This window comes from Hordeum vulgare, chromosome 3H, assembly GCF_904849725.1.
Source record: "Hordeum vulgare subsp. vulgare chromosome 3H, MorexV3_pseudomolecules_assembly, whole genome shotgun sequence".
Taxonomy (NCBI): Eukaryota; Viridiplantae; Streptophyta; class Magnoliopsida; order Poales; family Poaceae; genus Hordeum; species Hordeum vulgare.
The window spans coordinates 151,423,044-151,448,530 of NC_058520.1; the positions used below are offsets into that span (position 1 = coordinate 151,423,044).

At 47.5% G+C, this 25,487-nt stretch overlaps 3 protein-coding genes and 1 long non-coding RNA gene across 6 annotated transcripts; 3 read left to right on the top strand and 1 right to left on the bottom strand.

Annotated features, from left to right (window-relative positions):
- Positions 1 to 463: 463 nt before the first annotated feature.
- On the top strand, positions 464 to 1,918 carry LOC123443318 (ERI1 exoribonuclease 2-like). The gene has a single exon (XM_045119654.1). The coding sequence runs from the start codon at positions 646 to 648 to the stop codon at positions 1,681 to 1,683; it is 1,038 nt and encodes a 345-aa protein (XP_044975589.1). The 5' UTR covers positions 464 to 645; the 3' UTR covers positions 1,684 to 1,918.
- Positions 1,919 to 2,471: 553 nt separating this feature from the next.
- LOC123443319 lies at positions 2,472 to 17,174 on the top strand. Of its 2 annotated transcripts, XR_006630622.1 has the most exons (4): positions 2,472 to 4,569; positions 5,191 to 5,290; positions 7,170 to 8,081; positions 16,415 to 17,174. It is a non-coding gene; the product is annotated as an uncharacterized LOC123443319 (long non-coding RNA). The 2 variants fall into 2 exon arrangements; XR_006630623.1 differs by lacking the exon at positions 5,191 to 5,290.
- Positions 17,175 to 18,304: 1,130 nt separating this feature from the next.
- On the bottom strand, positions 18,305 to 21,641 carry LOC123443320 (WPP domain-associated protein-like). 2 transcript variants are annotated; one of them, XM_045119655.1, is made up of 5 exons: positions 19,783 to 21,641; positions 19,359 to 19,485; positions 19,097 to 19,198; positions 18,902 to 18,941; positions 18,305 to 18,787 (listed from the first exon to the last, which is right to left on the bottom strand). In XM_045119655.1, the coding sequence occupies exons 1-5, from the start codon at positions 21,591 to 21,593 to the stop codon at positions 18,705 to 18,707; spliced, it is 2,163 nt and encodes a 720-aa protein (XP_044975590.1). In that variant the 5' UTR covers positions 21,594 to 21,641; the 3' UTR covers positions 18,305 to 18,704. The 2 variants fall into 2 exon arrangements, with proteins under 2 accessions (XP_044975590.1, XP_044975591.1); XM_045119656.1 differs by lacking the exon at positions 18,902 to 18,941 and having other exon boundaries at positions 19,783 to 21,639.
- Positions 21,642 to 22,976: 1,335 nt separating this feature from the next.
- Positions 22,977 to 24,431, top strand: LOC123443322 (ERI1 exoribonuclease 2-like). The gene has a single exon (XM_045119660.1). It carries the CDS (start codon positions 23,159 to 23,161, stop codon positions 24,194 to 24,196), a length of 1,038 nt encoding a protein of 345 aa, XP_044975595.1. The 5' UTR covers positions 22,977 to 23,158; the 3' UTR covers positions 24,197 to 24,431.
- The last annotated feature ends 1,056 nt before the right edge of the window (positions 24,432 to 25,487 follow it).

Consider the following 25,487-nt stretch of genomic DNA (forward strand, 5'->3'; position numbering starts at 1 on the left):
GAAAAAATAAAAAAAAATTAGAAAACACACACAGACATGCAAAGGGTATGTGAAGGCGCTAGTTCGGCCTATCAAAATTACGCGACGAGGAATGGGGGTTGATTCTACTAGGAACATTGAATGAGATGGGCCTAGCGACATCGGTCGTCATGCTGATGACACTTCGATCCTATTAAGAAATTTAAAACCATATATTAATTATTTTTTACCACGGCTTAAAATAAGTGAATAATTTTAAAAAAAATCATGACAATGAAAAATGTACCCGTGTTTTATAAACATATACGCAATTTTTGAAAAATGCTTATGCAACGAAAAAAATATTAAAAATAGGATTTGTTTATCCAACTGGAAATCACAGCCCTTGGTTTGTTGATAAGATTAGAAATAGCATCAACCACGTAGAAAAGAAAAAAGAAGAAAAAAAAACGCGCCAACTGTCCAAGAAGCATCGGATTGGATTTTAGAAAACCCGCCCGGTTCGAGCCTGACCAAACCTGCCCTAGTTTTCGATCCCAATTTTCCCCAATCCTCGCTGCCCTAGTTTTCGTCCCAAATTTCCCCGATCTTCGCCGCCCTAGTTCTCGATCGCAGCTTTCCCCGATCTCAACTCCCGATCTCGAGTTTGCGCGCAGTCCGGCGAACATGGCAGCGATCATGGCGGCGCGCGGGCAGGAGCTGGAGCAAGATTTTGATTTCTTCGTGGTGGTCGACTTCGAGGCGACGTGCCTCAAAGACGCGCGGATCTTCCCGCAGGAAATCATTGAGTTCCCCGCCGTGCTCGTCGACGGCGCCACCGGTCGCATCGAGTCAGCGTTTCGCAGGTACGTTCGTCCTAAACATCACCCTGTGCTGACCCAGTTTTGCAGGGAACTCACCGGCATCCGGCAGGAGGACGTCGACGGCGGCGTGGATCTCGGCGAGGCGCTCTGGCTGCACGACGCGTGGCTGAAGGCGGCGACGGCGGGGGCAGGGAACAGGAGGAGCGGTCGCTTGGCCGTCGTGACCTGGGGAGACTGGGACTGCCGGACCATGCTAGAGTTCGAGTGCCGCTTCAAGGGCATCGAGAAGCCCTCCTACTTTGATCAATGGATCAACCTGAGGGTCCCCTTCCAGGTGGCGCTCGGCGGTGGAGGGCGGGTGAACCTGCAGGAGGCGGTTCGGGCGGCGGGGCTGGACTGGGAGGGCCGCCTGCATTGCGGGTTGGACGATGCCCTCAACACGGCACGACTGCTTGCTGAGGTCATGCGGCGCGGGGTCAAGATGACCATCACTGGCTCGCTGGCGCCGCTGCTGCCGTTCGAGCAGGAGCAGCAGCCTCGCACAAGCACCTGCGGTGGCTCACCTGCGCTGGCGCCGCCGCCGCTGCCGTTCGAGCAGAAGCAGCAGCCTCGCACAAGCACCTGCGGTGGCTCACTTGCGCTGGCGCCGCCGATCCAGCAGCAGCCGCCTCGCACAGGCCCTTGTGATGGCTCGTTTCCGCTGGTGCCGGCGCCTATCCAGCAGAAGCAGCAGCAGCGGCCGCAGCCTCACATAATCAGCCCCTGTGGTGGCTCCTCTGCGACGTGGTACTGCGGGGTGACGACAAAAGGAGGCATGGAGCCAGGGGCGATGCAGTCTGGATGTACCAACTGGACGCCGGCCATGGGAGCCGTGTCCCCCTACTACATGTGGAGCAACTGAACCATGAGACTGAGATTTAGAATTCAGTGTCGCTCGGCTGCTAGTGTTAATCGTCCTAACCATCAGAATCAGAGTGTAGATCAGCTGATTCTTGCCTAGTCTAGGTGTGAATTTGGTCTTTGAAATCCAACTTGACCAATGGGGCTATTCTCGATGTATTCAGTGTCTGAATTAGTATTACAGTTCTACTATTTTTCAGCAGTCTGGAAATGAATTCGTTTCAGGCCATTTTTTAGTCCGCCCGATTCGCACAAATCTTGCACCACTTTTGTCCTCAGTATCGCGTCGGCGTGTGGTTCTGTCGTGGACTATTTTCTGTCTTTTGGGGCTTTTCGGTTTGTGGGTCTACAACCGGTATCACTATTCGCTATCTGAGGAGGGGATTGGTGGGGATTGACCTAGGCGGGGCGGAGGGAAGGCGGGGGCTCCTTGATGGCGATTAGCAGCGGAGATGGCGCACGACTAGGGGTGCAGAGTGGCGTCCCGCATAGACCCGCCAAAGTACAGAATTAGTCTAAATTTGCCTAACAGCATCACAGCCTAGTTAGAACTAACCTTTTTTAATTTGTGTACGGAACGGGACGGGTCGGGCGCCGCCTTGCATCCCTACGCACGACTAGTCCCCCCAGGGAAGGAGAGATTGTAGGCAGGAGGCGTGCTCTACAGGGACGGCTGCAGGTAGGAGATCTGTTGGCCTGGAGAGGAGCTCGATGGAGCTGCCCCTCGTGGTCTCCACCAGCAAGCTCCAGTCGGTGGTAGTCACCGGAGCCGGTGGGCACAAGGTATTTTTATTCTCCCCCCTACTGTCCTCGTGATGTACCTTTTTCTGTTCTACATGTGTCTGCCCTCCTTCGCGCTTGATTTCAGTTCGTCGTGATTGTCACCGGTCATGGACGTTCATGGCTGGGGGTGGTTCAGTTCGCTGGGTTTGGCAGGAAAGTTTGTCATAGCTTAGTGCAATCCTGGCGAGTTTTTTGAGTGGTTCATCGAGAAAGGTTCTTGAATTTGTTGCAGACACCTCTCAGCACGTTTTCCCCAAATTTCCGTCACCAAGTCTGCCTCAACATTATCTTGGATGTAGATCTCCTTTTGTCTTGGATGTAGATTTCTTTTTTTAGTCTGAGTTAATTGTCACTACAGTATGTTTATTGTAAGAATTTAGAGGCCCGAGGAATGTTGCAAATGATCAGGGTTAGTTAACTGAATGATTGGTTTTTCCTCTGTAGGGGTACTATTGTGAAGAAACTATTGAGTATCATTTGTCAGCTTGATTTTGGTGGCTTATTTTAGATTAGTTATGGATTTTTTTTTTTGCTTAGAGTTGAGCGCTTACCTGAAGAATGTTTTGTGGATCATCTGAAAGTAATGATATGCAATAATTAACAAGCCAGTAGATGGCCTGAATCTATTTATATGCAATGAAATTTGTTCCAGATAACCCTCTGTTATTCTGCACTTTCCTTTTTTGAGGGTTTCTTACCACCAACTATGCTATATATGTCGCACGCCTGCCTAAACTGACTGCCTCTGGCTGCAAGCGAGTGATCACTGATATACCCATATGTGAACTCAGAGGGGATGTAGTCCTAAATTGAATTAAATTTAGTTTTTTTTTACAGATTTTTTTAAATGTAGTTCATGTTATGGTGTTTTCCTCTCTGCGTTCTGTTTGATGTAGCATGGAGGAAGGAATATTTTTGAATCTTTTTTTCTTAGTAAGTACTTTTTGCATCCTGAAAAACACGTGTATAATCTATGTGTTTATAAAAGCCAGAGGCGGCATGTAACTCACAACTCATGTTTTTTGTAGTCATTTTTCTAAGCCATGTGTGATGCTATCTAGTTTTTGGTACTTGATTATTTTAGTTTTCATGCATGTCCTCTAGATTATTCAGGTTCAGTAAATCTTTTTTCATTCTGGATATGGTTTAGTGTCGCTATGTTTTGCATTCAGGGTCAATCAAACATTAAAAAATTAGAGCCCTGTGATCTAGTTTCTCTGAATTTTGTTTTTGTCCCTGCACATACCTGAAGACTCGACATGTACCACAAGACGGGCCGCCTCCATGGATCTCCTTGACAGTCATCAAACGACATATCATCCATTTTTTTGCCCAACTCAAAAGTTGTTGTTTCTGCATCTCTAGGTCCTCCATTTGCACAGGTGAATTGTGTTGGTTGTCAACAAAGCCATACATGTTGCCTAAATCTTGAAAAAAAGGAACATTGGAACCTATCAGATATCCTTCTTTTCATCATTTCATCGTCTGTTTAAGTTTGACATTTTTTCTCTTTCCCCGTTTGTTTTTAATTTGTTACCACCCCCACCTCAAGTCTTGGTGTGTTGTTCAACGTGTAGTCATTTTCTAACACTTGAGCTGCCCCTGTTTTGCTGTAAATGTACAGAGGTTCACCCCGATCACTTGTTGGACCAATGTCAGTTCCATACGAGCATGTCTCTTGCCCCTGCACATGAGTTTGTACAAAGTTCATCTCTTTTTAGCTTTATCTTTTTTTATCTTTTTTTTTTGGTTTTGTTTTATGTGCCGCACCTGGGTATTGATTCTCTGAGAGCCTCCATTCAGGTCAATGTATCCCTTCAACAGTGTCACATAAGAGAAGTTTGGCTGTTTCATCAACATATTTTTTTTCTGTTAGTTTCCACACAACTTGCAAGGCATAAAAATTACGAAGCAAGTTTTAACCCCTCCTTCAACCTGCATGAATACAACTTCTTGGCTTCCAATACACATATCTTCTATATCCTCATTCACACTGCTATTAAACTGTAAAATTCAATGTTTTTCAGATACAGTATGAACTCAAGAACATATATTTTTGAGGAACAAGCAGCAAGCATTAAACCAGCAGATATGCAAGCATTAGGTACATTCAGATATCAGTATCTTAAGTTATTAGTTATCCTGCTACTCATTTCTTCAGTTTCAGTTTTTTAATTCATCATTAGTCTTAGATTTTAAGTAGGTGTCGTTTTCAGTGTAATCACCTATCAGTTCTGTCAGGTTACAGTAGGTGTCATTTTCAGGTCAGTTTCTTTAGTTATATACTCCCTCCGTCCCAAAATTCTTGTCTTAGGTTTGTATAGAAATGAATGTATCTAAATACTAAAACATGACTAGATACATTCATATCTACATAAATCCAAGACAAGAATTTTGGGATGGAGTGCGTATCATTTTAGTCTGACATTTAGTTCATTATGTCAGTTTTAGTTTCATTTTGTCCAGTAATCTCATTGATTACTCTTTATTTTTCAGTCCAGTTATTTCATTGATTAGTCTTTTTTTTTGTTTTTCGAGCAGGAGTTTGTCTATGTGTTTATCATTTTCTCGTTCAATCATGTTAGATGTCATTTTGTCTGTCATTCTAGTGTCTGAACCTGTAGGTGTCAAATTCAGTTTACAGTTTTTGTTTCAGTGTTAAGTGTCATTTTTTACTTTCGTCAGTTAATGTTCTTCATTTTTATGTTTTATTCATTTTTTTCAGTGCCTTGCGTAGTATTCAGTTTTTTCATCTCAGAAGTGTCATAAAATGCTCAGCCATATTTCCAGTCTATAGTTTTCAATTTCAGTCATCTTCATTGCAGGTTAGTTCATGGTTATGTTCAGTGTCATTTTCAGTCTTATTCAGGTTTCAGTCATCTGCAGCTTTCTTCTGCTCCTCTTTTTTTTTGGAAGATCCAGCATCGCTGGCATTCATTGATAATAGCAGGAAGCAACGGAAAACAACAAGGTGGTGAAGGTCCTAGGACCAGAAGATCCGAAGATCAAAGAAAAACAAAAAACAGCAGCCCTAAAAGCTGCATCACAACACTCCATACAAACCAAACTAGACAGCGCAACTCCGACTCCAATGGTGAACTACAAAGGAAACTAGGCAAGGTTGGCGTGACGGAGGATCACCGAACCAACCACCTGTCACGCGTCATCGTATACCACCGTCTCCCCACCATGGCTTTGACTTCGCAGCAACAAACAGTCGAGGCACACCCACGGACACGCCGGAGAAGCAGAGCCGACTACCATGACCAAGACCACACCTCTGACATTGCTCACCGCCGTCATCGTTGCCATAGGAGCCCCCGTACGCGTCCAGTCGTAGGAAGCACCAGAGGTATCAAAGTCTTCAAGACGACGCCCTAAAGAGGGGAACGACGTTGAAGACGACGCCATCGCCCGACCTTACAGCAGGATCTAGGCTTTCATCCGAAGAAATTGATCCAGGAGCAAAGGCTGTGAAATTCCCGACGATGCCTCGAAGGAGGATAAACGGCGCCCGTGGGCGCCGTCACCACCGGCCAAGCTTTCACCTGGGGCAGCCACTCCCACGCAGCAGGCCGAGGTCGACCCGTGCCTCCACCGGACTGCGCACCCCCCCGCACAGTAAGCACGCCAACGCTGTGCAGGGCCGCCAGCTAGCCTCCTCTACGACGAGCCTGCGGAGACCAGAACAGGTCCTGCACCCCGCATCAACCGCGGCCGGAGCCTCCATGCTCCACCAAACGACATTTGGGCACCTTCAACCGCCTAGCCGTCACCATGTGCCGCCCCACGCCAGATCCGCATAGCCCTCCGCTCGCCGCACTTCCCCGAGCCGGATCCGCCACCGACCGCTGCATCCGGCCACCAGCTCGCCAGATCCAGCGCACCACCTCCAAGTGCGCTCGCTGCAGCAGCGAGCCGCTTGCGCCCGCTCCGTCACACACCTCCCCTCCGCCTCGCGCTCCAGCGACTGCAGCAGATCCGCACAACCCCGCGTCGTCGGCTCCTGCCCGTGCCAGATCCACGCAGGATCGTAGGGCTGCACTGCCCGGCAGCAAAGCAGGCGGACCCCCCCCCCCCCCCCCCGGGCGGGCCGGCGCACCAAGCCGTCGGCCCCCGACCAGCATCTTCCGCGCCCAACCGCATTTGAGCAGCCGAGATCTGGGCGGGATGCCCCCACAGCCCGAGCCTCCACAAAGAGCGCCGCCGCGGGCCAGCCGTGCGCCAACTCCGATGCCAACGAGCTGCAGCCCCACCGCCATCGACCCAGGCGGCCGCGCAGGCTCTCGCCTTTGCCTGAGAAGAGCATCCCGCCATGCCCATCCCCCGACCCGAGACCGATGAAAATGGCCCCGCCACCGCTGACGCCGCGCGGGCTTTGCCCGGCAACGCCATTCGGCAGTGGCGAGGGGAGGGGGGGAGGGAGAGGAGACTGGCGGCGGTGGCTAGGGTTTCCTCCCGAGCCGCTGCAGGAGTGGCACGGGAGTAGAGTACTTTCTAGTTTTTTCGACCAGACGTCTAGTATTTTTCTCCTGCTCCTCATTTCTTCAGTGTTAGGTTTGTTGTTTAGCAAATTTGTTCATACAGTTTTCCGTCTATATATATTTTCTCTCTCAGTTTCAGTGTTGTCTGCATTTTTCATTGTTTTACATGTTTTTCAGTCATCAGTCGTCTGTATTTTCAGTTATCTGTCATTATTTTCAGTCGGTCCATGATAATTCGGCGAGGAGTTGCGTGGTAGGCGGACAGAATAGGAAGCTGATGCTCCTGCTGCTTTTCTCTTCTACTCATCGTACCTGCCTCGGCCACCATTGGCTTTGCGGCATTTGGTAGGGTTTCAGAAATTGCGTAAGTTTTCATCATCAGCCATTCTTTTAGTCTTACTTTTTTTGTCTTCTCGAGTATTCACTGAACATTGAGTGAAAGATCCCAAACTTTCTGCTCATTGGCTGACACGGCGACGCTATTTGGCGTACTATGCGATCAGGCCATGGTAGCGCAAGGAAGGATGTAGACGAAGCTAGCGGGAGATTTGCTTTTCCCTTGTTCGTTTTTTGACATTCCGTTGCTATATGGGAGTATTGTTCAGATTTGTCCTTTTTTTAGATAACATCACCGTAACTTGTCAGTATTAGTGCTATTCAAGTCATGATCCAGTCTGGACAAATTTAAAATTTATCTTTGTGTTAGTTTTTTTTGCAGTTATGTAAAAGTGCCCGTATTTTCCTTTTGTTTAGATAATATTTCAAAATCTGACCAGGAGAAGTGCTAAGCTCGTCGTGGTTCAGATTTGGCATTTATCTTCAGTTTTCTTGTAGTAGTAATGTAGATGTAACGATTAACTCAGCAAGTCTCCCACACTAGTTTTCATGTTCAGTGATTTCATCAATTATTAGATTCTTTTTCATTTACTCAGGTTTCACTTTTTGCTTGGTTCATAGTGTGATTTTTATTGAGTTCTTATCTGCCAAGTAGAACAACAAGGACAACGTCAATGATCTATAGTCATCTATAATGATTTGTATTTCTATAGTCAGTGTTTGTCATTTTTGTCAGGTTAAAGTGAAGAAAGCCGGATGGTCATGTGCCAATGCTCTGTTTTATCTAGCTATGCTGGTAAAGATATCTACTCCTTGTTAGGAATAAGCAACTTGTATTCCCATGAGGCCATAGGCCGGTATATATATACATGTACAGGTGATGGACTATATGCAGGAAACCCCTTATATATTGGGATAAATACAAAAGGATACATGACTTATATTATAACTCTAACACCCCTCCTCAAACTCATGGTGGATGAACAACACTGAGTTTGGAGAGATAAAAGTCATGTTGTGCTCTAGTCTGGGCCTTCGTCAGGAAATCCGCCAACTGTAACTCGGAAGGTACATACTGAAGAGCAACAACCTGATCCTGCACAGCAGCGCGCACATAGAAAGCATCAACACCAATATGCTTGGTGAGCTCATGTTTCACAGGATCGCGCGCAATGCTAATAGCACATGTACTGTCAGATAAGAGCAGAGTCGGTGTAGTGACAGAAACATCAAAATCCTGAAGTAACCACCGTAACCAAGTCACCTCTGCCGTCAAAAGAGCCATCGCTCGCAACTCAGCCTCTGCACTCGAACGGAAAACTGCAATATGTTTCTTCGTCTTCCAGGCAATGAGAGAACCACCAAGAAAAACACAGTAAGCAGAAAGTGAACGGCGATCTGAAGGATCACTAGCCCACGTAGCATCTGAATAGGCCTGAAGCTGTAAAGAACCGGCATGAGGAAAGAGTAGACGGTGAGAGATCGTGCCTCGAAGATATCGGAGAACACGGAGGAGATGACTATAGTAAACCGATGTGGGTGCAGAGACGAACTGACTCAGAATATGAACCGGATAAGAGATATCCGGACGAGTGACAGCTAGATAAACAAGGCTGCCAACTAGATGGCGATAACGCGTCGGGTCAGGTAGGGGATCGCCATCAGTAGCAGAGAGGTGAACATTGAGCTCCATAGGAGTCTCAACAATGCGCTCATCAGTAAGAGCAGCACGAGCAAGAAGATCCCCTATCGGACAACCGGATTGGGACGGACTTGCAGCGTGACTGCACCATTAACCTGTCGCAATTCATCGAGCCCTCAAACCTGGAAGATCTTGACGCGCCATTCAATGAGGATGAGATTTGGCAAGCCATCAAAAGCATGCCGTCCCGCAAGGCGCCCGGCCCCGACGGCTTCACTGCGGAGTTCCTCCGATCCTGCTGGCAGATCATCAAGCATGACCTCCGATGCGTCTTCGACCAGATTTACGCGCTGCGTGGACGAGGGTTTAGCTGCCTTAACCAGGCGTTGATCACGCTCCTCCCCAAGCGCGCCGAGGCCACTGGCCTGGGTGATTATAGGCCCGTAAGCCTAATTCACATCGTCGCCAAGGTCCTGGCCAAGCTGCTTTCGATCCGCCTAGCCCCCAGGCTCAACAACCTCGTCAGCAACGTCCAAAACGCGTTCATCCCCGGGCGAAGTCTTCATGACAACTTCATCCTAGTGCGTCAATCCGCACGGCTATTGCATCAGCTGGGTGCCCCTCGCGTGCTGCTGAAACTTGACTTGGCACGGGCTTTCGACTCCGTCTCGTGGCCCTTCCTATTCGAGGTGCTGCGATGCCATGGCTTCGGCAACCGCTTCCTTGGTTGGATCGCCCTTCTCCTGTCGTCGGCCAACACCAAGGTTCTCCTCAACGGCAACCCTGGACCAGCGATTTGGCATCGCCGTGGACTGCGCCAAGGTGATCCAGTCTCCCCGCAGCTCTTCGTCCTTGCTGTGGATACGTTGGGCATCCCGCTCACGCTGCGTCGCCCCACGGCTGCCCAACTGCAACCCGTCGTCGATAAGGTCGCTGGGAAGCTGCCCTCCTGGAAGGCCTGGCTAATGAACAAAGCCGGCCGCCTTGCTTTCGCCAAGGCTGTCTTGAGCGCGATCCCCATTCATCAGCTCCTTGTGCTTGCGCCGCCAAAGAAGACCATCAAACTCTTGGAGAAGATTGAGAGAGGATTTCTCTGGGCTGGCCGCGTCGAGGCCCATGGAGGCAATTATCATGTCAACTGGCGGCACGTCTGCCGGCCTATCCAGTTTGGGGGCCTCGGAGTCCACGACCTCGAGCGCACTGGCCTCGCCCTTCGCATGCGGTGGCAGTGGCTTAGCCGAGTCGATGCTGGCAGGGCCTGGAGCGGCCTTGACCTGCACTTCGCGCCCGAGGAGCGCGCGCTCTTCTTCGCCTCTACCACCATGGCTATCGGCAATGGCCATCGCGCCCTGTTCTCGGAGGACCGATGGATCAACGGACATGCAATCCGAGAGATCGCGCCTCTCCTTTTTGATCTCATCCCTAAAGGGCGTCGCAAGTCAAGAACTGTTGCGGACGGCCTTCACGCGAACCAATGGGCCGCGGACATCCACGACATGATTGGCATCCCGGAGATTGGAGAATACCTGCGCCTGTGGCACATGCTCGCCGAAACCGTCCTCACTGACGCACCAGACAACATTCGCTGGAAGTGGCCCGCGAGCGGCGAGTACTCCGCCAAGTCCGCATACCTCGCCACTTTTCAAGGCTCCGCGAGATGCCAAGCTTGGAAACTTACCTGGAAGTGCTGGGCACCGCCTCGGGTGCGCTTCTTCCACTGGCTTGCCAACCTCGATCGATGCTGGACGGCCGACCGCCTCGCGAGGCGCAACCTGCCGCACCCACAGCGCTGCCCTCTTTGCGATCAGGCTCCGGAGACGATTCATCATCTTCTCCTGGAATGCCCTTTCAGCCGCGAAGTGTGGCACGAGATCCTCTCATGGCTGCGCCTCTCTTGCCCGCTGCCCAACAACGATGCCACTCTACACGACTGGTGGTGCTCTGCACGACACGACACCCCTAGGCCTATGCACAAGGGATTGGCTTCCGTTGCTTTGCTCGTCCCTTGGATGATTTGGAAGCATCGCAACAGATGCGTGTTTGAGGGTGCAACACCGTCGGTTACCTCCCTGGCGGCTACGATTAAGGAAGAGGCCGGCCTCTGGGCCAGAGCGGGCGCCTTGGGGCTCCGGGCCATCTTGCCACAAACATGGGATGTCCACTAGTGTGCATGTGTTCACCTTGTAAATATGCCTCCTAGGAGGATTGTACTAAACCCCTTCTTTTCAATACAATGAACCGCAAAAGTCTTTTGCGTTTTCTCCAAAAAAGTAAGAGCAGCACGAGCAAGAAGATCCTGGATGTACTTTTCCTGGGATATAAAGAAGCCATCAGAGGTAGAAGAGACTTCAATCCCAAGAAAGTAGCGAAGAGGTCCAAGATCAGACATAAGGAACTGCTCACTAAGGCGGGACTTGACAAAGGCAATATACTCGGGGTCATCCCCAGTGATGACCATGTCATCAACATAGAGAAGAAGAAGAGTCCGACCACGAGGAGAAAGGTGAATAAACAATGCTGGATCATGAACACTGGGTGAAAAAACAACGGCAGTCACCACAGAGGCAAAACGCTCAAACCAGGCGCGTGGGGCTTGCTTAAGGCCATAGAGAGAGCGACGAAGACGACATACCATGCCATCAGGAACAGAATACCCAGGTGGTGGCTGCATGTACACCTCCTCACGCAGCTCACCATTAAGAAAAACATTCTTAACATCAAGCTGAGAGATAGACCAGTGGCGTGTAGAGGCCACGACAAGAAGTGTACGAACTGTGGTCATATGAGCCACATGAGCAAAAGTCTCGTCATAATCACGACCATGCTCCTGCTGAAAACTACGAGCCAGAAGACGAGCTTTGTGACGCTCAAGAGAACCATCGGAGCGAGTCTTAACCTTGTAGACCCACTTACAAGTGATGGGGCGGACTCCGGGAGGAAGGGAAACAAGATCCCACGTACCAGTGCGTTCAAGAGCAGCAATCTCCTCTGCCATCGCAAACTGCCATTCAGGATGAACAACAGCCTGATGATAAGTAGTCGGCTCAAGAACGGCAGCACCAGCGGTGGAAAATCCAAAGCGATCAACAGGCGGACGAGGACGAGAACGCAAGCCATAAGTAGGCTGAGACGAGGATGACGAGACATCCACAGAACGTGAACGACGAGTGTAACACTGAGGAAAAGATGGAACAATGGAAGAAGGAATCGCCAAGATAGAATCGGGGAGTGGCGACAAAGAAGTGACCGGAGATGAAGGTGTAGAATCTGGTGACATGCTAGACGAGGAGACCGTGGAAGATGGAGGCGACAAATCGACTGGAGGTGGAGAAGCAGAGGGAGCGGAACGAAGAGGCAAAGGTTCGACGGGTGTGATAGGTGTGTCAGGAAAAGTGAGAAAAGAGATATCCTCCACTGAAAAAATCGAGGAAGATGGGCGTGGGTAGAAGGGACGAGACTCATCAAAAGTCACATCCCGAGAGATACGCATCCGACGACCGATAGGATCCCAACAACGATAGCCCTTATGCTCATCACTATAGCCTAAGAAGACACACTCAACAGACTGAGCGGCCAGTTTGGTGCGTTCGCGGGGGGCAAGAAGAACATAGCAAACACAACCAAACAAGCGAAGCATCGAATAATCGAGAGAGCGATCAGAAAGACGCTCGAAAGGAACACCGCCCTGTAGAGCAGCGGAAGGCTGGAAATTGATGAGATAGATGAGGTGGAGACGGCCTCAACCCAAAAATGAGGCGAGAGAGAGGCAACAATCATCAATGCACGAGCCGTCTCAAGAAGATGACGATGCTTGCGCTCAGCCATGCCATTTTGAGCGTGAGCACCAGGACAAGAGAATTGAGAGAGAGAGTCCCTTGCTCAGCAAGAACACCACGCAACATCTTAGAGATATACTCGCCAGCGGAGTCAGCACGGAACACACGAATGGGAGAAGAGAACTGAGTATGAACCATGGCAGCAAAACGCTTATAAATGGACAACACCTCACTACGAGAAGTCATGAAATAAAGCCATGTGTAACGAGAGAAGTCATCTATGAAAATAATATAGTATTTATGACCCCCTTTCGAAGCGAAAGGAGCCGGACCCCATACATCGAAATGAACTAAATCAAAAGGACGCTTAGACACTGACTCACTATGTGGATATGGTAACTGAATCTGCTTGCCACGACAACCCTGACACTCTAAAGAGGCATCTCCTGAGACAGACCCCAGAAGACCTCGACGAACTAACGACGACAAACGAGAACCACACAGATGACCAAGTTGATGATGCCACTGTTGGAAGGAACCAGTAGCCGAGGCGACCAAAGCGGAAGAACTGGCGATAGAGTGGGCAGCGGAAGGAACATGAAGCCAGTCCAACTCCCAAAGACCCTCAGAATCACGGCGGCGAGGACCAACCCCAACCAGAGTGTGCGTGCGACGGTCCTGGACAAAACAAGAGTCAAGGTCAAGGATGACACGACAACCAGAATTAGCAAGTTGACCAGCGGAAAACAGATTTATGGTAAATCGAGGAACATGAGCAACATCAGGAACAGAATAAGGAGTGGTAAGAGTGCCTCTACTAACGACAGTAAGGGGAGTACCATCAGCGGTGAGGACATGAACAGGAGAATCAAGCGATCGAAGAGAGGACAGAGTGGAAGAATTAGAAGTCATATGAAAGAAAGCTCCAGAGTCCAGAACCCATGGGGATGTACCTGACTGTGTAGAAGGTGGTTGCTCAGTGTGGGAAGCCTCAGTCACAGAACCAGGAGTACCCGTCGAGGAAGAACCTGAAGCAGCGAGCAGACGCTTAAGTCTCAGAATATCCTGCTCAGTCAAAGCGATGGCTGAAGCTATCGAGGTAGATGACGAAGTCTCTGTAGATGATGATCGCGCCTTGCGCAAGTGTTTCTTCTTCGTGTAGCAGTGGGACTCAATATGACCATCATTGTTGCAATAGCCACAATGTGGACGGGGGCGACCTGAGCCTCCAGAAGGAGTGGGCAAGAGCGGCGGAGCACTCGAGCGAGAATGTGTCGGTGCAGCAGGTGGCGTAGAAGGAGACCGAGCAGCAAGCACCGAGGGAACCTCCAGCAAACCAGCACCACGTAAGCGAGTCTCCTCAGCACGAATCTCAGAAAGCGCCTCCATGAGAGAAATACGGCCACAAGCAAACAACTGAGCACACCGGGGCTCAAACTCCTTACGGAGCCGAGAGAGGAACTCGTAGACACGATGAAACTCCAAGTTGGCCTGGACAGCCCGGCAACAGGGGCAAGTACGACAACCAGCAGTGCGGAGAGAATCGAGCTGGCGCCAGATAGCAAAACTCTGTGCATAGAAGTCATCAACAGTAGAGTCACCCTGCTGAAGAGCATGCTCCTGATGAATCACAGAGAGGTATAAGGCATCACCAGAGGGCTGATAGCGCTGACGAAGACGGGTCCACATCTCAGATACAGTAGGAAGGCCCAGAAACTCAGAAGCAAACTGAGGCAGAACACTAGCAGTGAGAACAGCTGCAGCACGGGCATCATCATCAAGCCACTGGGTGTAAACTGTCAGAGCACCACGATACACCTGAAGAGCCTCCTCATAAGCCAAGACATTCTCATCATAAGCACTCACAGCGGCCTCATCAGCAAGCTTAGCCGCATCCTTTGCGGTCTGAGAAGCATCCGCAGGAAGAGCCGGTGGGGTCGGCGGAGTGGGAGCCACGGGAGGAACTGGACATGGCGGACAGCAGACCTTGCCAGAAAGAACACCCCATAGACGGATGCCACGAATGTGAATGCGCATGAAGCCAATGAACTCGGTATAGTTAGTGCCATCAAAGATCACTGGACAACGAGAAACAGCAACGTAGCCGGGTGCAACAGTTTTTTATTTATTTATTTTTTATCACGTCGAGACAGAAGAATCTGGCGAAATCCGACGAAGTCAGCAGCCGGAGGTCGACGAGATCGGGAGCTGGTGGCCACGGGAGCTAGCAGGCAGTAGTTTTAGGGTGTGGTTGGAGGGATATGCTAGGGTGGTTGTGGGTATCCCCAACCAGGTGGCTGGGATAGCCCTGTTTTTTGTTTGGTTGGAAGGGTAGGGTTATCCCTTTTTTTTGTTTGGTTGGGAGGATGGGATCCTACCGCGTCGGCCTCCTCCCGCGCCGGCCGCCTCCCCCCGCGCCGGCCGCCTCCTCCCGCGCCGACCGCGCCTCCCGTGCCTCCCGCGTCGGCCGCCTCCCGCGCCGGCCGTCCCAGAGTGGTTGCCACCGCCCGCCTGTTTTTGGCGGTTGGGCACATCCCTTTTTTTGGAAAATATTCCCAGCATCTAGTTGACTCTATCTCTCCTCACCCCAGATCCAAACGCATGGCAACCACAGAAAAAAGTGGTTATCCCTGTCCCTGGAAGGATATCCCTCCAACCAAACACACCCTTAGAGAACCAGTGGAGACCCAGGTGCTGGGAGCCGAGCCGGATGAGCTGCGTGGTTTGACTCCAGATCGGGATGTAATCCAGCGGGGCAAGAGCCGGCTGGTTTGACTCCAGATCGGGACGAAGTCCAACAGCGGTGACCGAGTAAGCAATGGGTACGGGAACCACCAGGAAGCCTCGATCAGGAGCAACGCGGCCAGGAGCAGATTAGGGGTAGCCTCAATCTGGAGCAACACGGCCAGGAGCGTCTTCGGCCAGGAGCGGATCAGGCGTCGGTAGCGGGATTCAGGCAGCCAGGCGCAACGCGGCCGGGAGTGCGGCGTTGACGCGAGCGGCAGCCTCAGACGCCAGATGCAGACGAGACGGATGGCGACTGCGGAGGAGACGAGATTGGATCGGAGCACGAGTTGCGCGTGCAAGAAAAACCTTAAGGCTCTAATACCATGTTAGGAATAAGCAACTTGTATTTCCATGAGGCCATAGGCTGGTATATATATACATGTACAGGTGATGGACTATATGCAGGAAACCCCTTGTATATTGAGATAAATACAAAAGGACACATGACTTATATTATAACTCTAACACTCCCATCATATTTTGTTAGCCTCGGTTAACAGATTTGTAGTGTTCCTTTCAGATTTTCAGATTTTTTTTAGCCGATGCTTCAGTGAGTAGTGTCTCATGGTTGCTTAGTACTCCTCCGTTTCTAAATATAAGTCTTTTTAGAGATTTCACCAAGGGACTACTACCTCCTTCCCAAAATAACTGTCTTAACTTTGTACTAACTCTAATACAAAGTTGTACTAAGATTGAGACATTTATTTTGGGACGGAGGGAGTACATATGAAGCAAAATGAGTGAATCTACATTATAAAGTACGTCTATACATCCGTATGTAGTCCCCTAGTGAAATTTCTAAAAAGATTTATATTTAGGAACGGAGGGAGTACTTTTTTCTTAGTTAGTGATTGCTTAGTCCTTTTTCTTCTTTGTTACAAATTGATGCAAAGATTCTCCTCGTAGGCCTTTCTTGTTTTTCAGTACCTTCCTATATACAACGATTAATATCTCCAGGGGAGGGGAGGGGGATGAGTACCTCACTTGGGGCGAAGACAGTACAAGGGGCTGCGATCTGGATCGCAAGCAACATCACATGCAGTTGCATCCATGTCTCTCCCGCCGCCGTCACGCCTCCACATATTTCTTTTTTTTGTTACACGTGTGGGTCCTCTACCTCAAGACTTCGTTGGGTTATGTTTTTATCCGTGATCACCATGGACGTTGTGTGCTGGCATGCAATGAACGTTTTGAAGGGGTAACATCACCTGAACTTGCTGAAGCAGTGACCATTTGGCATGCCTTGACATTTTCCAGAGATAATGGTCACAGGTTTGTGCTTCTTAATTCTGATTGTCTCTCTGTGACTTTCAACGCATTCATTCTGATGCCCTGGTTCGATCTTTGTTGGGCTTGGTGATAGATGATATAAAGTCTCTGGTGGCTGACCTTCATAGCTGTATCTTCAAGCATTTTCATCGTGATTTGAATGTAGCTGCACATCTATTAGCTCACAATAGTGAACATTCAGTTTGTAATATTTCTGTTGATGTAATCCCGGATACACTTAACGTAGCTGAACATCTATTAGCTCACAAGTAAAGAAGGATGTTATGTGTATGTGTGTAAATTTTTAGGATGAAATATCTTAAAATACGATCTGCAATCTTTTTAAAAAAAAATCATGTCCTGGGATGATGAATAGTATGATGTGTTAAAAAGTTCCAGATTTCTCTTTTGTGTACAGACCTCATTTTAATGTATTTTTTTCTGAAAATTTACGCCCTCACTTATCTCTGTATTTTTCTTTAATTTTTAAAATGTAAGAATATGAATTTTCATGAATTTTGAATTTTTCTTTTGAAAGCCTTCATGAAGCTCGGCCTCCAAAAGCAATTTCCGGCCTAAAATGTCTTAGAGAAGTGAACGGAGGGAGTACCTTGATTTCTACAGCAAGGTTGATGTTAACATTAACCAACTGATGTGTATGTGCACAGTTTCAGTTTATAAGTCCGGCACGTGTATCTAGGTCGTGAATTTGACCAACTTAATGAGAGGCATATATTACAAAAAATATATCATTAGAAATTTTAGATGTTCTATTTTTTAATGATATAATTTTTATGTTAAATAATATATTTTATATAAGTCAAATTGACGATCTAAGTACACGCGCATACTTTATAAACTGTGATGGAGGAAGTATTAATAGAAGATTTGTTTTACCTTTTCTGTGGATTTCTTCAGTATTGAGCAACGGGCCGACGAGTGAGTTGTAATCAACGCAAACTGTAAGAAATTGATAGATTTCTTAAGAAAGGGTACAATTCCAATCAACAATGCAAACTGTAAGTCGTCCTCCTATGAAGCCCTTGAAATTGATAAATTTTTAGGCTACAATAACAATCGACAACGCAAACAAGCCGCGTGGGCGAGGCCTGCACATCCATAACGTCAGCCAAACACGTGGCGACGACCGATGCCGGGGAGAGGGATGTTCTCTCTCCAAGGCACACTCATCAGGCACTGAACAAGGCAGCGTTAGACAACAGCATCTCACCACATATAACAATTATATTTCGACGAGAAAACAGCCAACTGTGGATTTCTGAGATAAGAGCCAACTCAGATCATTTCCTCGAACACAAATGCCTCATCATATTTGATATTACCACCCCAGGTTTAATATCATCAATACAAGATTTGTTTTAGCTATATGTTCCTTGTCCGCAAATTTCTTCAGTATCGATTTACTTGTAATTAAAATTTATTAATTGCTGACGAAAGATAAATGGATGTGTTCAACAAAAAAAGAAAGATAAATGGGTAATCTTAGAATTCAGATCATAGATGCCACCGTGTATATCAAGATTAAAAAAAAAAGCAGCAGAGTCTGTAGATTACTGAGACAACATCAAATTCAGATGTCAAGCTCTTACATAAACCGAATGAAAATTTGGTCACAAGCACTCCACAACCGTTGTTACTGGTCACTCAAGTCTCACTTTTGCAGATCAGCAGGTGACACAACCCCATACATCAGAATGTAGCTTAGAGACACGCACAAGGAAGGACTAGCCATGGTTTGGGTGGGTCAGTTGCAAGGTGCTCAAAGACTAGCAAAATCTACTGCCTACGGAGGGGAACAAGCTATTCTGCACTACACAGCCCTTGGTTTCTACAGCAAGGGCTGCATCAACCGCCTAAAAAAGTTACCGCAGATCGTCTGAAGTGCACCTTCTGGCCAATAAGACCAAATTCTGCTGTTAACATGTCACCAGCTGATGTAAATGTGCATAAGGCATTTTACTTTGCTGTGCTTATGTGTTTCTTGATCATGTTCAAGGTCTCCATAACCTGTGAAAGCAACACTACAATTAATACCCGACAGGAAAATAAGAACCAAAATTTGTAAGTGTGCAAGAAAATCATGCTGTCCTGATGTATGTCAGCAATTCCTAGCACACTAGCCTGATATGGAGCAGTACGCAATCCTAGACATGCCCTCAAACTTGCATGCAAAGAGCAAATCCATTAATGAAGAAACAAACCAGTAAAATCTGATTGGAATTTCTGTTAACGTCTATGTTACATCAAAATTTTCTTTCTAGCAAATCATCTTGGTCAACATCAAAGAGAGATGGACTATGGACTATCGAGACTTACTCCAGTATAGTGTTGCAAAACTGGAGAATAGTGGTCGAGCGCAATATAGATTTTTGCAAGAAGATCCGTTAAGGCCTCAACCTCATCACCAAGTAAATCCACCTGCAGAAAATTTCAGAAATCACAGCTCATTACATCACTCGCCTCCCACTTTAGGGCATTATCAAGGTTATAGGCTTGTTTCATTTTGTAGGCAAAGCAATATAAATGGAGCAGAAGAAATAAAGTATTGTTAGTCGTTAGGATCTGAAATTTTGTTTACCTCGAGCTCAGCCTTTTGAAGATTAGAGCCTCTTGTCTCAGATATCTCCTTGTATCGCAATGCCTTCCTTCTCAAAAGATTGCCTTCTTTCATGAGGTGTTTACATTGGTCTTTCAGTAAACAGAACCTGTGAAAGAAAAGAACACCATCCTTATTCACCGAAATACAACATGGAATAGTCATAAGTACTATTAACTACTCCCTCTGTTCCTAAATATAAGTCTTTTTAGAGATTTCACTACGGACTACATACGGAGCAGAATCTCTAAAAAAACTTATATTTAGGAACAGAGGGAGTATGAAGGTAATCATATGGCAAGATTGTTTAAGATATTAAGATAAAAACTAATTATCATCAAATAATCTAGTTTTCACAAAAATAAATAAATACCCCCAGTACTGAATGCAATGCAAATACAAGCACCTTGATTCACTGTGCTGAACTTTGTTTGCAATGATAGCTTGTTGATCTGTAACAAGATTCTCAAACTCTCTCATGGATTCAACAAGACTTGTCATGTGTTCTTTGAACTCCTTTTCTTTATAAATGGTTGATGTGAATATTTTCTCCTTCTCTTCGATGACTTTACATAAATAATGATTTTGTTTCTCCACCTCCTTCAGAGAGTCTGTAGCATTTCTAAATCTGTCATGGAACTCGCTCATATTGATCTCATTTTGACGTACATGCTGCAGAGCTTGCTCCACTCTGCCGACAATCATATCAAACTCCTTGTTCTTTTCAGATATACAGGAGTCTTGCTTTTCCACTTTGACTTTAAGTAAATCAAGTTGATGGGATAATAAATCCATATGACCCTTCATTGCTCCCAATTCAATCTGACACTCCTCTTTTTCTCTCACTACTTTACTGAAAGAGTCAACAGCTCGCTTCAGATTCTCAATCTCCTGCTTTTGTATAGTCGATGCCGCTTCAGAGCAGCTCTTTTCCTCATTGTACTTCAACAATGTAGAGTTGAGGTTTAACACTGCTTCTGCTACAGCTTCATTCTGAATAACTGAGCAAATGTCTTGCTTCATGTTATGCTCCATCTCATTACCATGCAACCGTATTTCTATTTCGTTAACGAACTCTCTTAGTACAATCATCTCTATCTCTTCTCTAATCATGGTTGCCATCCTGGCTTCTTCAATATCAGACTCTAACATTCCAATTTTCTTTGCATGATCTGCCTCTATGGATGCAATGTGTGATGCCTGTGTAGGAAAAGCACACACTTCTACTTGATTATTAGTGGCAGCACCTTGTATTTGCTGGATTTCAGAATCTAAAACATTTTTCTTGTCTTGTTGGCCAGCAAATGTTTCTGCCTTGACGCCAGAAGTGGTTCTCTTATTATTCTCCATGAGAAGGCCATCCAATCTTGTCATAACTTCCCCAATTTTCTTTCTAATCTGCTCGAATTCTTTGTTATTCCGTAAATGCCATGGGTTGGATCCTTCTTTGTTTAGCAGGTTTCGCTTGAGTGCAAATATCTCTTCTGTCTTCATTTCCACGACTTTATCATGCATCCTTTTCATAGTATTCATCTCTTTATTAAAATGGGCTATCAAAGCATCCCTATCCAAGTGCTTCAAACATGACGCATCAGCGAAAGCCGCATCAGGAGAGGCTCCAGCACTTTCAACCTTTGCAGAACCATTTCTGGAGGAATGTTCATTGTCTCTAAGTTTACTCACATCATCTGCACCATCAAAGTTATACTGGGACCCCGAAAGACCCCACTCAGAATTCAAGAGTGACTTGGAAATGGCATGAAGCTGTTGGCGGATACTATAAACTTCATCATATTTTCTATCCCGACCCCCAGACAAACTTAGGCTGCCATTTCCAAGCTGCATCAGCTTTTGATTCAGCAACCTTATCTCTTCATCCTTGGAAGCAAGCTGCTGACCTATTTCTTGTTCGGCATCTTTTACAAACCCTTTGATGACAGAGTACGTCACGAATGTTGAGATATCAACCATGGTATTTACATCATCCCACAAGGAGTCCATCTCATCCACGATGATTAACTCATTTCCTTCCGAAGAAGTTTCATCCTGAACAGTGGCGCTTCCATTGGTATCACTTACTGGCACATCCAAGCTCTCTTCACCGTGAACACTGGCACTTCCGTTGGTGTCCCTGAGTGGCACACTCAAGCTCTGTTCAGCTTGAACAGTGGCACTTCCATTGGTGCCACTGATTGGCACATCCAAGATCTCTGCCATGTTTGCTAGGTTGGAATTTGGAGGCACGCCACTGCAGAAATGGAAAGACACAAAATAAGGATATTGCAGCAACTGACTGCAGCTGTAATTAGAACAGAGTTCACTTTAACAACAGAATGATTTCTAAGCAAAGACTTAGCTTTATCAATCAACCAACCAGCAAGGCTTACAAATTTCTGGAAACAATCAGTCATAATGCACGGAAGGAAGTAGTATGTGAAGGAGCTACTCCGGCCTGCGCAAAATTTTTAAAAACGAAGGAAGTAGTATGTGAAGGAGCTACTCCGGCCTGCGCAAAAGTACGCAAGGAGGAGCGGGGGTTGCGTGTTTGGTCGATCCTGCTAGGAAGTAAGGAAGTAGGTCGCGCCGCTTGAAACAAGCATGTGATGGGCCTAGCAATATGGATCATAATGCCGATGACACATTGATCCTGTTAAGAAATTTAAAACCATGTATGATTAAAAAAAATCTTAGCACAGTTAAAAAAGAGCGAATAATTAAAAGAATCATAGCACGGTTTCAAAACATGTATGTCAAACAGAGAAATCAAGAATTACTAAATTTGTTCACAACATTTGAATTTGTTTTCTCAATTTGAACAAATATTCACAAGATTCAAAAGTATATTCATATGTTCAAAGAATGTTCTTGATTTTTCTTAAAAATATATGAATTCAAACAATATTCACAGTTTTAAAAAATTTCAAGCATTACTAAAAATTGTTCATAATATCAAAAAAATAATCATGATTTCAAAAACATATTCATAATTTGGAACAATGTAATAATGTAAAAAAGCACGAATTTGAAAGATGTTCGCAAAAAATAGAAAAGGAAAGAAGAACAATATGGTAAAAAAGGAAATTAAATGAAATTAAAAAACAAACATGAAAAAAGAAATAATGAAAATGACTAAAGAAAGGAAAAAATAAAAAAAAATTAGAAAACACACACAGACATGCAAAGGGTATGTGAAGGCGCTAGTTCGGCCTATCAAAATTACGCGACGAGGAATGGGGGTTGATTCTACTAGGAACATTGAATGAGATGGGCCTAGCGACATCGGTCGTCATGCTGATGACACTTCGATCCTATTAAGAAATTTAAAACCATATATTAATTATTTTTTACCACGGCTTAAAATAAGTGAATAATTTTAAAAAAAATCATGACAATGAAAAATGTACCCGTGTTTTATAAACATATACGCAATTTTTGAAAAATGCTTATGCAACGAAAAAATATTAAAAATAGGATTTGTTTATCCAACTGGAAATCACAGCCCTTGGTTTGTTGATAAGATTAGAAATAGCATCAACCACGTAGAAAAGAAAAAAGAAGAAAAAAAACGCGCCAACTGTCCAAGAAGCATCGGATTGGATTTTAGAAAACCCGCCCGGTTCGAGCCTGACCAAACCTGCCCTAGTTTTCGATCCCAATTTTCCCCAATCCTCGCTGCCCTAGTTTTCGTCCCAAATTTCCCCGATCTTCGCCGCCCTAGTTCTCGATCGCAGCTTTCCCCGATCTCAACTCCCGATCTCGAGTTTGCGCGCAGTCCGGCGAACATGGCAGCGATCATGGCGGCGCGCGGGCAGGAGCTGGAGCAAGATTTTGATTTCTTCGTGGTGGTCGACTTCGAGGCGACGTGCCTCAAAGACGCGCGGATCTTCCCGCAGGAAATCATTGAGTTCCCCGCCGTGCTCGTCGACGGCGCCACCGGTCGCATCGAGTCAGCGTTTCGCAGGTACGTTCGTCCTAAACATCACCCTGTGCTGACCCAGTTTTGCAGGGAACTCACCGGCATCCGGCAGGAGGACGTCGACGGCGGCGTGGATCTCGGCGAGGCGCTCTGGCTGCACGACGCGTGGCTGAAGGCGGCGACGGCGGGGGCAGGGAACAGGAGGAGCGGTCGCTTGGCCGTCGTGACCTGGGGAGACTGGGACTGCCGGACCATGCTAGAGTTCGAGTGCCGCTTCAAGGGCATCGAGAAGCCCTCCTACTTTGATCAGTGGATCAACCTGAGGGTCCCCTTCCAGGTGGCGCTCGGCGGTGGAGGGCGGGTGAACCTGCAGGAGGCGGTTCGGGCGGCGGGGCTGGACTGGGAGGGCCGCCTGCATTGCGGGTTGGACGATGCCCTCAACACGGCACGACTGCTTGCTGAGGTCATGCGGCGCGGGGTCAAGATGACCATCACTGGCTCGCTGGCGCCGCTGCTGCCGTTCGAGCAGGAGCAGCAGCCTCGCACAAGCACCTGCGGTGGCTCACCTGCGCTGGCGCCGCCGCCGCTGCCGTTCGAGCAGAAGCAGCAGCCTCGCACAAGCACCTGCGGTGGCTCACTTGCGCTGGCGCCGCCGATCCAGCAGCAGCCGCCTCGCACAGGCCCTTGTGATGGCTCGTTTCCGCTGGTGCCGGCGCCTATCCAGCAGAAGCAGCAGCAGCGGCCGCAGCCTCACATAATCAGCCCCTGTGGTGGCTCCTCTGCGACGTGGTACTGCGGGGTGACGACAAAAGGAGGCATGGAGCCAGGGGCGATGCAGTCTGGATGTACCAACTGGACGCCGGCCATGGGAGCCGTGTCCCCCTACTACATGTGGAGCAACTGAACCATGAGACTGAGATTTAGAATTCAGTGTCGCTCGGCTGCTAGTGTTAATCGTCCTAACCATCAGAATCAGAGTGTAGATCAGCTGATTCTTGCCTAGTCTAGGTGTGAATTTGGTCTTTGAAATCCAACTTGACCAATGGGGCTATTCTCGATGTATTCAGTGTCTGAATTAGTATTACAGTTCTACTATTTTTCAGCAGTCTGGAAATGAATTCGTTTCAGGCCATTTTTTAGTCCGCCCGATTCGCACAAATCTTGCACCACTTTTGTCCTCAGTATCGCGTCGGCGTGTGGTTCTGTCGTGGACTATTTTCTGTCTTTTGGGGCTTTTCGGTTTGTGGGTCTACAACCGGTATCACTATTCGCTATCTGAGGAGGGGATTGGTGGGGATTGACCTAGGCGGGGCGGAGGGAAGGCGGGGGCTCCTTGATGGCGATTAGCAGCGGAGATGGCGCACGACTAGGGGTGCAGAGTGGCGTCCCGCATAGACCCGCCAAAGTACAGAATTAGTCTAAATTTGCCTAACAGCATCACAGCCTAGTTAGAACTAACCTTTTTTAATTTGTGTACGGAACGGGACGGGTCGGGCGCCGCCTTGCATCCCTACGCACGACTAGTCCCCCCAGGGAAGGAGAGATTGTAGGCAGGAGGCGTGCTCTACAGGGACGGCTGCAGGTAGGAGATCTGTTGGCCTGGAGAGGAGCTCGATGGAGCTGCCCCTCGTGGTCTCCACCAGCAAGCTCCAGTCGGTGGTAGTCACCGGAGCCGGTGGGCACAAGGTATTTTTATTCTCCCCCCTACTGTCCTCGTGATGTACCTTTTTCTGTTCTACATGTGTCTGCCCTCCTTCGCGCTTGATTTCAGTTCGTCGTGATTGTCACCGGTCATGGACGTTCATGGCTGGGGGTGGTTCAGTTCGCTGGGTTTGGCAGGAAAGTTTGTCATAGCTTAGTGCAATCCTGGCGAGTTTTTTGAGTGGTTCATCGAGAAAGGTTCTTGAATTTGTTGCAGACACCTCTCAGCACGTTTTCCCCAAATTTCCGTCACCAAGTCTGCCTCAACATTATCTTGGATGTAGATCTCCTTTTGTCTTGGATGTAGATTTCTTTTTTTAGTCTGAGTTAATTGTCACTACAGTATGTTTATTGTAAGAATTTAGAGGCCCGAGGAATGTTGCAAATGATCAGGGTTAGTTAACTGAATGATTGGTTTTTCCTCTGTAGGGGTACTATTGTGAAGAAACTATTGAGTATCATTTGTCAGCTTGATTTTGGTGGCTTATTTTAGA